General features: G+C 39.7%; 1 protein-coding gene across 2 annotated transcripts in view; it reads left to right on the forward strand.

The window, feature by feature from the left end:
* LOC144504311 (nuclear receptor-binding protein-like) overlaps window positions 1-14057 on the forward strand; it is an 83996-nt gene that overhangs the window by 55139 nt on the left and 14800 nt on the right. For both annotated transcript variants that reach the window (XM_078229456.1, XM_078229455.1), the window contains 5 exons: window positions 4234-4317; window positions 6574-6632; window positions 7934-8032; window positions 9790-9922; window positions 12730-12832. In XM_078229456.1, the coding sequence (XP_078085582.1) occupies window positions 4234-4317; window positions 6574-6632; window positions 7934-8032; window positions 9790-9922; window positions 12730-12832 (478 nt within the window). The remainder of the gene's footprint in view (window positions 1-4233; window positions 4318-6573; window positions 6633-7933; window positions 8033-9789; window positions 9923-12729; window positions 12833-14057) is intronic.

Raw genomic sequence — 14057 nt, forward strand, 5'->3', positions numbered from 1 at the left:
AAAAGGAGGGTTGATGAGAAAAACGTTACCAAAAACTTATCTATCACTTGACAGTGAGGTGTCAAATTTCCCTGCTCCAAAGATGCATGGAGTGTTCTGTTGAATCCTTCCCCACCATAATAACTGGGTTCATTTTTAAAGTTATTCCCTGGATGTGTTGCTGGCACCGGTTTTTATTGCTCATCTTTACAAAAAGCAAAGTATTGCAGATGCTGGAAATTTGAAATAGAAGCAGAAAATGTTGGAAGCACTCAACAGGTCTAGCAGCATTTGTGGATAAGAGAAATGGAAATAACATTTGTGATCAAAGCATTCCTGACTTGTGCCTTGTAGGTGGTAGAGAGGTTTTAGGGAATTGGAAAACGAGCCATTAGCCACAATGCCCAACCTCTGACGTATTATGTAGGCATGGCAAGGTTTATGTGGTTGGTCCAGTTCAGTTTCTGGTCCACTCTATCCTTGAGATATTGAAAATCAAATATGTATTTAGCTTCTTTACATCACTGGCCCAATTTCTGCACAATTTAAAGCACAATGGATGTTTGTTGACCAGATTTAAGTTGACTGGTCAAGTTCGATCCTGGGATCAGATTAAACGCGCTAGAGTGTTATAATGCGATTTTACTCAATTAAGTTAATTTAATTACTTATAAAGCAATGGAAGCATTTCTATTGACTGGTGTTTGATTCAAGTCCTATCCATCGTTTTGCCCTCAAACCTTTGCAGAACAGGCCACCAATCTGAACTTCCTGAAGTCTGTATATTTATCCAAACGAGCAATTGTAGAAATTCAAATTTAAAAACACAATTGTACTTTAATATAAGAATTCATGCACTCTTACTTTGTCACCATTTTAACTCTGCCTATAGTTACATAGACTGATCAGGTGCATACAGCTTGATCATAATCACTAAATGTATTCTAGCTCTATATTTTTGTCCCAATTTGAAAAGCTAATAATCAGTGACAAACTGAACTAATACGGAGTATATTGTAACCAAAATCAAGTTCTGAACCCAGTTGCAGATGTCAGAGTTATTCCCATGCAATTTGAACTTTTCTACCTGCTGAAATTGTTTGCTTTCAGGCACAAAACTTGCAAATCACTAGCTTTGAATAGCTAGGAATAAAGCTCCTCTTAGATATGATATTGAGGCACTAAAAACAGGTGTCGTGGCTACATGTAGGTGAAAGCTAACTAGACAGCTGGCTCTATTTGGTGCTGGAGTGGGTAGTGATTTTATCTCATTAGTGTTCTGTATAGTAACAATTGTTTTGTCAGAACAAATCTTGTCAGATTTGCTGCGCCAAGAAAAAAAATCACTAAGGTGGCTGAATTCTGAGAAATGGGAAACATAACCTTGTCCAGTTTCATTGCAGTAATTTGGGAGAAGCATACATTCTGTTTTTACTGAGTATCTTGAAATAAAATTGAACTACTTCCAAAGTTTGTCGTCATGAAATTGCCAACTTGATTTATTGAACAGCTAAAATAGAAATGTTTATTTTTAAAGCAAAAGATATGACTGATAAAATAGTTGAGAAAAAACTTTGCAGCTAGAGGCCCTTAAATTTTGTTGACGTGTATTCCATGATACTTTGAAAATGGTAGTGTTTTTGTAGATTCACGATAAACAAATGATGTTACAGATCAGCCTAGGTTGGTTGACTGGTTTGCTTAAACTGTAGTTAGGTTTTCATTTAGAGATTTGATGTAGTTCTGTTCTTCATGCAAACTAAACATCTGATAACTTAAATCAGAGCACCAAATATTTCGTTTTGTAAAACTTTAAGCATGTCCCAGGCTGATCGCTACTCAGCTAAAATTCAGTGAACTCAGCTTGGCTGTTGGTGGAGGCACTAAATTGGCTTTGTCGTTTGCGAATTAAATAGGCTGAAGCACATTGGGGTTCCTACTCTAAATTGTTCTTTTGGCCTTGGTGCCCATGTCAGGACCCTGATTAAGGACAGATGGTGGTTTGCCTCTGGTGCTCCATCTAGTCAAATAGTCTAAGTCACTGAATAGTGTATTTTTTACTCTTTCACATGATGAAGGCATCACTGACAAGGCTAGCATTTATTATCCATCCTTATTTGTTCTTGAGAAGGTGGCAGCCCATCATCTTGAAACTACTGTAATCCGTGCGGTGTAGTTTTAGGAGGTGCTGTTAAGGAAAGAGTTCCAGGATTTTAACCAGTGGCAATGAAGAAATGGTGATTCTGTTTCCAGGTCAGGATAGTGTGCACCAGAGGTGTTGGTGTTTCCATCTGCCCTTGTCCTTCTAGGTGATAGAGATCAGGAGTTTGAGAAGTGTTAGCAAAGAGGCCTGAGTGAGTTAATGAAGTACTCAATGCAACCAGAGTTTGCTGGTGGTAGATAAGGTGCCAATCAAGGATGATGGTGGTGAGATGCACTCATCCAGGCAAGTAGAGTATTCCATCATGCCCCTGACTTGTATGTCATGAACATGGTAAGAATGTGGGGAGTTAGATGAGTCATTTGTTGCAGAATAAGCAACCTTGCAGCCATCATACATGTATGTGGCTAGAGCAGCTAAGTTTCTGGTCAATGGCAACCCTAAGGATATTGATGGTGGGGAATTTGACCATGATAATGCCATTGAACTCTCTTGTTAGATAGAAATGGTCATTGCCTGGAGCTTTTATGACACAAATGTTATTTGCCATTTTATCAACTCCAGACAGAATGTTGTCCAGGTGTTGCTGTATGTGGGCACAGGCTGCTTCATTCTCTGGAGAGTTGTGAATGAAACTGAACACTTCATTGCATCATTCCCACTTCTGATCTTGTGCAGCATGCATAATGCACTGAGGAGCTCCAGCAATGCCATGGGGCTGAGATGATTGCTTCCAACAACCCCTATCGTTTTTACTGAGCACAACTCCAGTCAGTGGAGGCTTTTTTCTTGATTGCCAGGATTTCCTTTTTACTGGGCTGCCTTGCTGCTGCACCTGGTCAAATGTTGCCATGATGTTAAGGATGGTCACTCTTGCTTCACCTCTGGAATTCAGCTCTCTTGTCCATGTTTGGACCAAGTCTGTTTTGGAGGTCTGGCGAAGGTTGGCTTGGTAGAACCTAAACTAAGCATTGGGGAGCATTATATCTGTGAGCATGTGCTGCACTATTACGATCCTTTCCATTATTTAGATTGAAAGTCGATTGATTGTGGTAGTAATTGACTGGATTGGATTTGCCCTGTTTTCTTTGTGGACAAGACCCATGTGGGCAATTTTCCACTTTCAGTTAGGCGCCATTGTTGCACTTGTATTGGAACAGCTTGGCTAGAGGCATGGCTAGTTCCGGAGCATAAGTTTTTAGCAATGCAGCCAGGATGTTGGACTTATAGACTTTGCTGTATCCAATCATAAAAATTCCTACAGTGCAGAAGGAGGCTATTTGACGCATCGAGTCTGCACCGACAACAATCCCACCCAGACTCTATCCCCGAAATCCCACATATTTACTCCTCTGATCCCTCCAATCTACACATTCCAGGACACTAAGGGGCAATTTAGCATGGCTATTCAACCTAACCTGCACATCTTTGGACTGGGAGGAAACCAGGGCACCCAGAGGAAACCCACACAGACACGGGGAGAATGTATAAACTCCACACAGACAGTGACCCAAGCCAGAAATCGAACCCGGGTCCCTGGAGCTGAGAGGCAGCAGTGCTAACCACTGTGCCACCCATGTATTGGGCATCCAATGTATTGAGCTATTTCTTGATGTCACGTGGAGTGAGTTGGATGATCTTTTATGATTGGCACATATGATGTTGGGGACTTCAGGAGGCAGCTGAGATGGATCAGCCACTTGACACTTCTGCAAATGCCCTGCCTTTTGCACTCATACTCCACCATCATTGAGGGGGTTATTCCTGGCGCCTCCTTCACCCATTAGAGGTGATGAGCAGAATATTGACAACAAAATAATAAAAGGAAAATAAATGTTAAAAACAATTTATATTTTTCATTTTGAAAGTATCTCTCAGATGTTGGAGCAACCAACATCCACCCAAGCAAGAGGTGAACACCTTGAGTAGGAATGGAGGAACAAATTCCCTTGTGAACAATTTGAATACTGCAGTCCTATTCCCTGCGCGCCCCCCCCCCTCAAAAAGTTTGAATTGAATCATAAAGAATCAATATTGCAACAAGCTTTTTTCCATCAGTTGCCTGTAACTTGCAAACATTTTATTTTTCACAGTCGCACCTGATACAATTAATAACCATGTGAAAACATGTAGAGAGGAACAGAAGAACCTGCACTTTTTTGCTCCAGAATATGGAGGTAAGTAACAATTTATAATCTAATTAAGCTCAATGGTAACAATATGGATTAAATAGGGGCATTAAGCAATGTTTAACAATTGGGACATGGATTGTATCATTGCCCATATCCCATCCATCAATCTCTAAAGTTGATTGTTCTTTTACCTTTGGAGGAAATTTCTTACAAATGGTGGGTGAATAAATGTCACCTATTGCTGAATGTGGGATATCACCTTTTACGTATTTGAGAATGTAAGCTATTTTAGTTTTGTTACTTAACTGATATGTGACATCAACAAGATAATGATGAGTTGCAGACTTCTATATATGTCCCACTTGTGGCTTTGACTTGTGCTCCACTTGAAATGCTTATGCTCAAGCTACGTCAATTTACTTGTGGGATATAAATAGAATGCGTTGTCTCTTCATTGCAGATCTGTTTCCCTTGCCCATCCTCATTCTTTTAACCATGAACTGCCTGTAGACAGTTATATTTGGCATCATTCACTGGCATAGCGAATTAATATGATAGTCTACTGTTCAGTTAAGTCACAGAATGTAGTTTGTGTTTCCTATTTCAGGAAACAATTTTGCTTTGACAGTCCAAGTAAATTTTATGCCATTCTCTTAGTTCAACAAAATTGTTTTTAAATAATGGCTGAAATATTTGTCTAATTTTCCTGTTCCGGTAACCAGAATCCAAAGATTTTGCTTTCCAGTTAGGGTTAGGCATGCTTTCTACTCCCGATTTTAGAAATTTAATCTCTTTCAAATGGAAGGCCTGGGTGAAAAGTTGCACTGATTGAACATTGTTTTAAGTTTACTATACGGGAAAGGGGAGATGGTGGCATCATGGTAATATCACTGGACTTGTAATCAAGAGATCCAGTGTAGTTCTTTGGGGACCTGGGCTTGAATCCCGCCATGGCAGATGGTAAAATTTGAATTCACCAAAGATCTAAAAGTCTAACCATTAAACCATTGTCGAATGTTGTAAAAACCCATTTGGTTCATTAATTTCCTTGTTAGAGAAGGAAATCTGTTGTCCTTAACTGGTCTGGCCTACATGTGACTTCCAGACCCACAGCAATGTGGTTGATTCTTAAATGTCCTCTGAACAAGGGCAATTGGGGATTGGCAATAAATGCAGGCCTAGCCAGCAATGTCTACATCCCATGAACAAATTTTTTTCAAAATCTGATTCTCCTGAACTCAGACAGCCACCTCTTGCACAAGTCAATCGTGTTCAGAATTGTGTAACTGCTGCAGTACTGTCTGGTATCAGAATTTATAATGAAAATGGCTTTGTCCATACCAATGGCTTTAATGACACATTTATGGTAATTTAGCCATTGATGCTGCAGTTTCAGTTAGGTGTAAATCAAAATCACCCCTAGTGTGAAATATTGGAACTGCTGCTGTGCAGGAGGAACTATTTTCGGCTAAAAAGCCTTTGCACCAGATGTAAAACCGAGCTTTTGAGCAGGAACCTTCTCCAGAGATTTGGCAAAGAGTACCTTCAGTGTTGTTTATGGCATATAATTGCTTTGTGCAGATGGTTGCAACACAACCTCCTTTGATTCCAGTCCTGATTCAAAAGCCTGCAGTTAGATACAGCCAAATATTGACTTCTTAAAGCTGTAGGAAGCATTTCAGAGCCTGAAGTATGAATTGTCTTCTGAAACTCTGTATTTTTGGTGAATGGAAAATAATCTCACCTTGGAGTGAATGAAAAACTTCAGATGCTCACGAGCAGCATTGCAGGAAGCGTAAACCATTCCTGTCGTCCTTTATGATTTTGATTATCTCCTTCAATATCATATTTCCTATAGGGCTTAATAGCTGAAATTCATGCCAGTGCACCATCAAAGACTGACTTGGTTGCAGGTGTTTTCTGTCAAGTCTGCCAAAGCTAGGAGAACAAGAGGTAATTTTCCCTTTGAGGCCAGTCAGCTTGGTCTGCACATGGTTTCAAAACCTACAATAGCTTAAGCAAAATTGTAGTTTGTCGAATGCTGGAATTGAAGTCTTTAATCCAACGAATCTTGCTGAATCCAATGAATCTTGCTGAATTTGAACCTAAAATAGCCTGTTTCCAAATGGGTGTGCTATCCAATCCCCCAAACCATCTTGTACATTCTTGCAAAAGGAAATAGAAGTTCCTGTGTTGAGGTGATGCTGTTTGTTTTTGTGTTTTTAATATTGTAGTAGAGTATCATAAAATGCAAATGTAATTTGTTTTTAGTAATCTAATAATGTATTCTGTCTTTTACAGCTGTAACAAATGTAACTACAGCTGTTGATATTTATTCATTTGGAATGTGTGCGTTAGAGGTATGTGGTAATCTATGTTGGAAATTTTTTGAAAATTAGTTATTTTTTAAAACAAATTGTGGCTTCAATGCAGTGAAATCAGAAGTTATTCTCTTCCTCACGTGGAGACTCCCAAGATTAATTTTATCACTTCTATTAATCATGTTGGTACAGTATGTTCAGGCAGTTGATTCTTCTTTTTGCAATCTTGGTGTACAGATGATATAAACAAACTTTGTTTTCTATTCTAGCCACTATCATTCATTCAGGATAGCTATTCAAGGCTGAGAAAGCTTTCCTTCTATTGTAAATCTGGTAGCTACATCATCATTTCAGTAATGATCGATGCTCTATGTTCATGGGCAGACTGATATTTGAATTTAGTTTTCATGTCAAGTTTTCTGGGATGGCACTTAATTTCTCCATCTCCTCCTTCACCTCATAAAATTGCCCCCGAGTTCTGATGATGATAAATTCACCCTTTGGTGCAACACAAAACCTTAGCAGTCAAAAAATCTTGATCTGAACTGGGGCAATAGTCAGAAATGTCCCCTTAGAAATTTAGTTGCTGTGCTCAAGTTTGTTTAATTTTTTTTTTGCCATGTCCATGTGCACATGTAACTTATCACAGAACAAGGCCTGCAAAGAACCTTTCAGGCTGCTGTGTAGTTGTGCAGTGCAATAGGAAAGTTGGCAATAAAGTGCTATTTTTGACTGCCTTGCCCCTCAACAAGGAAACAGAGACATCACCAAAATTCATCCTTCAGATTTCCTTTCCAGTGACACCATTGTGAATGTAAAGTGCATATGTGTGGATGCTGGGCATTAACCCCTTGGTTGAATAGCTCACTCATTCACTGTTGTGGGTAACATAACTAGGTGGTTGCTGATATATAAAACTAAAGTGCAAAGAAAACTTATTGAGATTAAAGTAGAAAAGTAAAGATAATAGCTGTTTTATCACTGCCAATCCTGAGGGTCTTGATGGTTGGACTAATCCTTAAATCAGTTTTAGATTACTGAAAGGAATTATGTATTATCTTGGATGTAAATTTTTTAACCTTGTGCTGTAAAATGCTAAACTCTTACTTCAAAAGCCCATTAAATGAGTTTAGTTATGAGCCGTGAATGTCCACGTGTAAGTGTAACTTGTGATGTAATTAAGTTACTGGGTTGCAGGTGATGGGAAGGAGTATGTAAAATGGAAGGACGATCTGAAGTGAACTTCCACAGTGGCAATCATGATTGGTTCACAATAGTTGACATGCAGTCTGTCCAATTTGTGAGAATCTATTGGTCACTGCTAACTTTTGGTGTTCTAGATGGCAGTATTGGAGATCCAGGGTAATGGAGAATCATCATATGTGTCGCAAGAAGCAATCAATAATGCAATCCAGTCTCTAGAAGATACTCTGCAGCGAGTGAGTATTGTACCAATTCAACTACAAAAACTGAGTGCTTACATACTAAGCTCTTTGAACATATCCATTTGCAGCCAGAAAATGAACCTGCACTTGCTTCTTTCCTTGCTCCTGTACCATTCCCTCGAGTTCCCAAAAGATCTATTCTTGACACCCTTCTATTTTCTGCATATATATCTACACGTTATGTGTTCATTAATCTGTGTGTGTAACTTATTTGATTTGAATATCCAAAAATCTGGCCTTGCCAGGGTTTATTTGTTTGAGAAATGTGCTACCTTATCAACAGGAGGCTCTCTTAAATTGCTGGTTTGCAACTTGTGCCAAACTTTTTCTCATTTTCGGATCTGGAAATGGGTTGGGGTTTCTTCACATTCAGGGGGTTTTTTTTTTAAGTCCCCTGCAAAAAAATCTCAAATCCCTGTTGCACACATTGTAATTTCAAAACTCCAATCCAGTCAACACTGGTTTCCTGGCACTGCTTCTGACTGCTGCTGTGGCAAAGGAAGCCAGGTAGACCTCAAACTTCAAATCTCAATTTGGTAAATTACAATGAAAATGAGCATTAACAAATTATAGTATGAAATGACGACACACTTTATTGTGATTTTTGTCTTTATTTACTTTAATGTTAGTCAATAAGTGGAATAGCATATGAAATGTTGTAGTCAGGTCAAATGTGAGTTTAGAGATGGGGAAATATTGGACCAAGAAGAGAGGCAGGGATGGAATGGGAGAAACTAGTTGGCAGGATTTGGGGGTGCGTGGTTAGGAAATGTGTCTCCACCTGATTTTAGGGGTGGAGGGCATTGCATCTGTTGAAAACATCACTGACTTGTTAGAAATTTTAACAGGCCCCAGTGAGAATGTATTCCTCTCTCCCATGCCATCCCCATCCTTGTCATTAACTCCATCCTCTGCAGAAACACATCTCTCCAACCCAAGTAACTGTTATTGTGTGTCCTTTACTTTCCACTTTGAGCAACAAAGGGATTTTGTTTTCCACAATCAGTCTAAGGATTTGAGGCAGAAAATAGCACATTATACTTGAATTTAACTAGAAAGGTTACAGCACAGGCAGCCATTTGGCGCATCCTGTCCATGCCAGCCCAATGACACCCTGGTGCCCTTTCTAACCCCACCACCTTGCACCTGGCCCATAGCCCTGTAGCTTACAGCACTTAAGGTCCATGTACTTATTAAGAGGTTAGGGTCTCTACCTCCAACACCAGTGCAAACAGTAAATTCCAGACACCGATCACCCTTTGAGTTAAAAAAAAAAGTCCTTCCTCAGCGTTCCCTCTACGCCTACTGCCCTTAAGGGTATCTTGAATCTATGTCTGCTGATTCTAAAATTCTCCTCCAAGGGAAACAATTTTATCTTGTCCACTCTCTCCCTTCCCCTCATAATTTTGTGCAGCTCTATCAAGTCATTCCTCAGCCTTCTTTGTTCCATGAAAAATAACTCCAATCCATCCAATCTCTCTTCATAGCTACACTTTTCTTGTCCTGGCAACCTTCTTGTAAACTTCCTCTGCACTCTCCAGCACAATTATGTCCTTCCTGTATTATGGTGACCAGAACTGCACACAATATTCCAGTTGTGGCCCCACCATTAAAAGAAAAAAGGTGGCAACCTGGAGATGAAAAAATAAAACAATTAAGATGGTTAGAGTATAATCATTGTATAATGTCCTAAGTAAATGCCTCAAAGTTCAGATTTAAATGTATGTTTCCTTTTCCCTTTTTCATGACAGGAATTTATTCAGAAATGTTTGGAGGTTGATCCTGTCAAACGACCCACTGCACGAGAGCTTCTCTTTCATCCAGCTCTGTTTGAAGTACCTTCACTAAAGTTGTTAGCAGCACATTGTATCGTCAGTCATCCTCGTAAGTACTTGTTGTGAAAGCTCATGCTTGGAGCTCCAATCTTGTATGACCTGAATATTAAGGTCCCGGAGTATGAATTGTACTGAAGTGTGTTGGGAATTTTCTGTGAAAAGTTAATATGGATTTGAATGGAATGTAACTTTTTAAGCAACTTCATTTGAAAGTTATTTTACAGACCATCTTTCCATTCGCAGTCAAGCTTCCCTGCTCCCTCTTGAAGGGAAGAATGGGGATTTAATTATGCAGTAACTTGCAGAAACCAATTAGTCAGTGTATATAACAAAAAAAATCTTTTGGCCATCTCTAATCATAGCAATTGGAATTGAAAACTAATTTATCTATTTGAACAAATCCCACAGGATTAACTTTTCAATATTTCTAATAATCTTTGACTGACTGGACTGTTTTTCCTCTGTCATTTTAAAGGCTGATAAAGGCATCTGTTTGTGAATTTGTTTAGTGCCTGACTGATGTGGAGGATTGGGTCATGTAAGGCACATGTAGTTGGTGGTGGCAGTGGGTGGAGTGGTGGATCAGTTGAAAATAACAATAGTGGAAAGTGAAGGTCACACAGTAACAGTTTGGCTGGAGAGATTTGTTTCTGTGAAGGATGGGATTGATGACAAGGATGGGGATGGCATGGGAGAGAGGGTATATGGTGGATGGGTTACTGGAGTTGAAGTGTAACAAAATGGCAGGGATAATTGCTACTTATTCAAAAGCTTTTTTGTCCTAATTGCTAGATTTAAATGAAAAAAGTTTTAGAAAAGCTGCCAGGGGAATTAAAATAATACATCATTTGTTGCTTCTGTAGACAAAGATGCTGATAGCCTGTACCCTTCAGAGTTTCTACACTATCAAAGTCCATTGGGCATGCCACCGCACAAACTTAGTCTCTGGGAAAGGGCAATTATAATGTTGCTTTGATTCTTCAATTCTAAGAAAGGACTTTGTCGTGGAACAAGATTGGTAGTTAGCAGGCTGTTTTCTGCATGATAGATGCTAAAACAAGCAGATTTCAAAGAAACTGATTTTTCTCATAACATTAAGCCCATCAGACCTAAACCTGCCTTTTCAGCTCAAGAGAAACCTGTTGCCAAAATTTCCACATTCTAGACTATAAACAAATCACAAAGCCAGGCACTTGACAATATTTGTACTTGTATTACCAAGGCCTGTTTTTACATGTGGGTTACTTTGAGGCTTGTTCCAGAGTGAGCACTTTTAATTCTGTTGAAGACTTTGGTAAAATGATAACTATGAATCCTGTATTTTAAAGTACTGTTGCAGTACAGATATTAATTTGACTGCAAACGTTTTGCTAGTTTATATCATTTGGGCAGCTGCTAACTTGAATTGAGACTGTTTTCTACCCTTGGAAACCAACAGATCATTGTGAATTACAGGGTACCTTTTGCTGCATTCTCTTTCATTTCAACTTTACATTCATGAAAACTCTAATTGCGAAAGAAGGTTGTCACTAATATATATCAAGTTGATATTAAAATGTTATGCATTAAGAAATTAAACAATTAAAGCTTGCTGAAAAGCTGAATATGCATTGGCTGTCTAAAAGTTAAAGTTTCAACTCAAGAAGCTCAACAGCATCCAGGGCAAAGCAGCTTGCCTGATTGACACCCCATCCACAATCTGAAGCATTAATTCCTTCCACCACCAATGTACAGTCTACAAGACGCACTGCAGGAACTCACCAAAACTCCTTTGACAGCACCTTTCAAGTCCGCAGCGCCTGCCACCTAGATGGGCAACGGCAACAGATGCATGGGAAACACCGCCACCTGCAAGGTCTCCTCCAAGCCCCCACGACCCTGACTTTTTCCTTCAATGTTGTTGGGTCAAAATTCTGAAATTCCCTCCCTCTCAGCACTGTGGGTGTACCGACTACACCCATGTGCACTGTATCACCTTAAGGGCAATAAATGATGGCTTAGCCAGTGAAGCATACATCCCCATGGATGAACACATTTTAAAAACCTGTACAGTGATGAATCTTTTTAATTGACAATGCAAATCCAGTGGTTGAAGAAAATCAGTTCTGAATGTGTTTTTAAAAAAAATCATATTGCAAAGCTCTTTTCTACCTCCTAAATGTCTTCTGAATATCTCAGATCATGTTTTTTTTAAACACTTCATTTATTTCTGTGAAGCATGTAATTCAAAAACATGCCAGATCCCAGGGATTTGACCAGGTTAGGATTGTTTTCACTGGAGTTCAGACGAATGGGCGGGGATCTCAGAGACTTATAAAATTCTAACAGGACTAGACAGGGTAGATTCCCGATGATGGGGGTGTCCGGAACCAGGGGTCACAGTCTGAGGATTCGGGGTAGACCATTTAAGACAGATGAGGAGACATTTCTTCACTGAAAGAGTGGTGAGCCTGTGGAATTCATTACCACAGGAAGTAGTTGATGCCAAAACATTGAATGTATTCAAGAGGCAACTGGATATAGCACTTGGGGCGAATGAGATCAAAGGTTATGGGAGAAAGCAGGATTAGGCTATTGAGTTGGATGATCAGCCATGATCATAATGAATGGCAGAGCAGGTTTGAAGGATAAATGCCCCCCTCTTGCTCCTATGTTCTATGTTTCTATCCCTGAGTTTATGAATTACTTCCCAGAGACTTTATTTATTTTTAATTGAAATGACCACTTGTCTGAAATCATTTTCTTGTCGGAATTAAATCGGAATAAAGCAGGATGTATTTTTAATTTAGCATGGGAATTGTTTCTTCTGTGTCCTCTAACAGGCTGGGCAAGATGTAATTCAGTCTTCTCTTACAGACATGATTCCTGAAAATGCTCTGGAAGAAATAACAAAAAGCATGGATATGAATGCAGTTCTAGCAGAGATTTTCCATCATGATGCAGAGGGAGTACAGATCAGGTATTATCAGCATGATCAACTCTGTTGTTACTTTTGGAAATACTGGCTCCAATTCAGACAATAATTTAAGCGATTCTCTCTGCTGTACCCCAGAGGGCATGTTCACTTTTCTTCCCTAGCCAAATTTACTTGTGTTTTTGAGAAAAGCTAGGCCATTGCTGTACTAAATTTACTGGGTTGCAGTCATCCAACAGTAGTACAGGTCTACTGATGATTTCCACTGGCCCCTAAAAATCCGATTGTCTGCCTTAATAAACTGAGGCTGTTTGCAGGTGTAAACTATTAGTTGTCTGACATCTAATGCAGTTAATTAATAGTTAACCATATTGAAAGGAAATCTATTTTCTAATTTATTTCAAAGTGCCCTGACACCATTCCAGCAAAAATGTTGAAGACTTTTGCTCCAGAGCTAGCTGTGCCTCTGGCCGAATTGCACTAGTACAGCTACAGCACTGGCATCTCTTGACAATATGGATGATTACACAAGTATGTCCTGCCAACAAGAAGCAGGACAAATCTAACCTGGCCAATTACCACCAGCAGTCTACTCTCCATTATCAGCAAAGTTAAGTGTTATGAAGTGGCACTTACTTTGTAATAACTTGCTCACTGAAGCTCAGTTTGGGTTCTGCCAGGGCCACTCAGCTCCTGACCTAATTACAGCCTTGGTTCAAATGTTGGTGAAAGAGTTGAACGGCACAGTGGTTGATACTGCAGTCTCACAGCGCCAGGGACCCGTTTCGATTCCTGGTTTGGGTCAATGTCTGTGCGGAATCTCCACGTTCTCCCCATGTCTGCGTTGGTTTCCTCCAGGTGCTCTGGTTTCCTCCCACAGCCCAAAAGACATGCTGGTTAGGCACATTGGCCATGCTAAATTCTCCTCCAGTGTACCCGAACAAGCGCCAGAGTGTGGGTACGAGGGGATTTTCACAGTAACTTCATTGCAGTGTTAATGTAAGCCTACTTGTTGCACTAATAAAAAAATAAACTTTTAATAAACTCCAGTGACTGTCTTTGACGTCAAGGCAGCATTTGACCGAGTGTGCCTTCAAGGAAATTAATGGGAAGAACATAGTTGTGGAGTCATACCCAACACCAAGGAAAATGGTTGTGGTTATTAGATGTCAATCATCTCCATTCCAGGATGTCATTGCAGGAGTTTCTCCGGGTAGTGTCCCAGGTCCAATCATGTTTGGCTGCTTTATAAATTACCTTCCCTCCATCA

The sequence above is a fragment of the Mustelus asterias genome, chromosome 15 (assembly GCF_964213995.1).
Source record: "Mustelus asterias chromosome 15, sMusAst1.hap1.1, whole genome shotgun sequence".
In the NCBI taxonomy this organism is placed as follows: domain Eukaryota; kingdom Metazoa; phylum Chordata; class Chondrichthyes; order Carcharhiniformes; family Triakidae; genus Mustelus; species Mustelus asterias.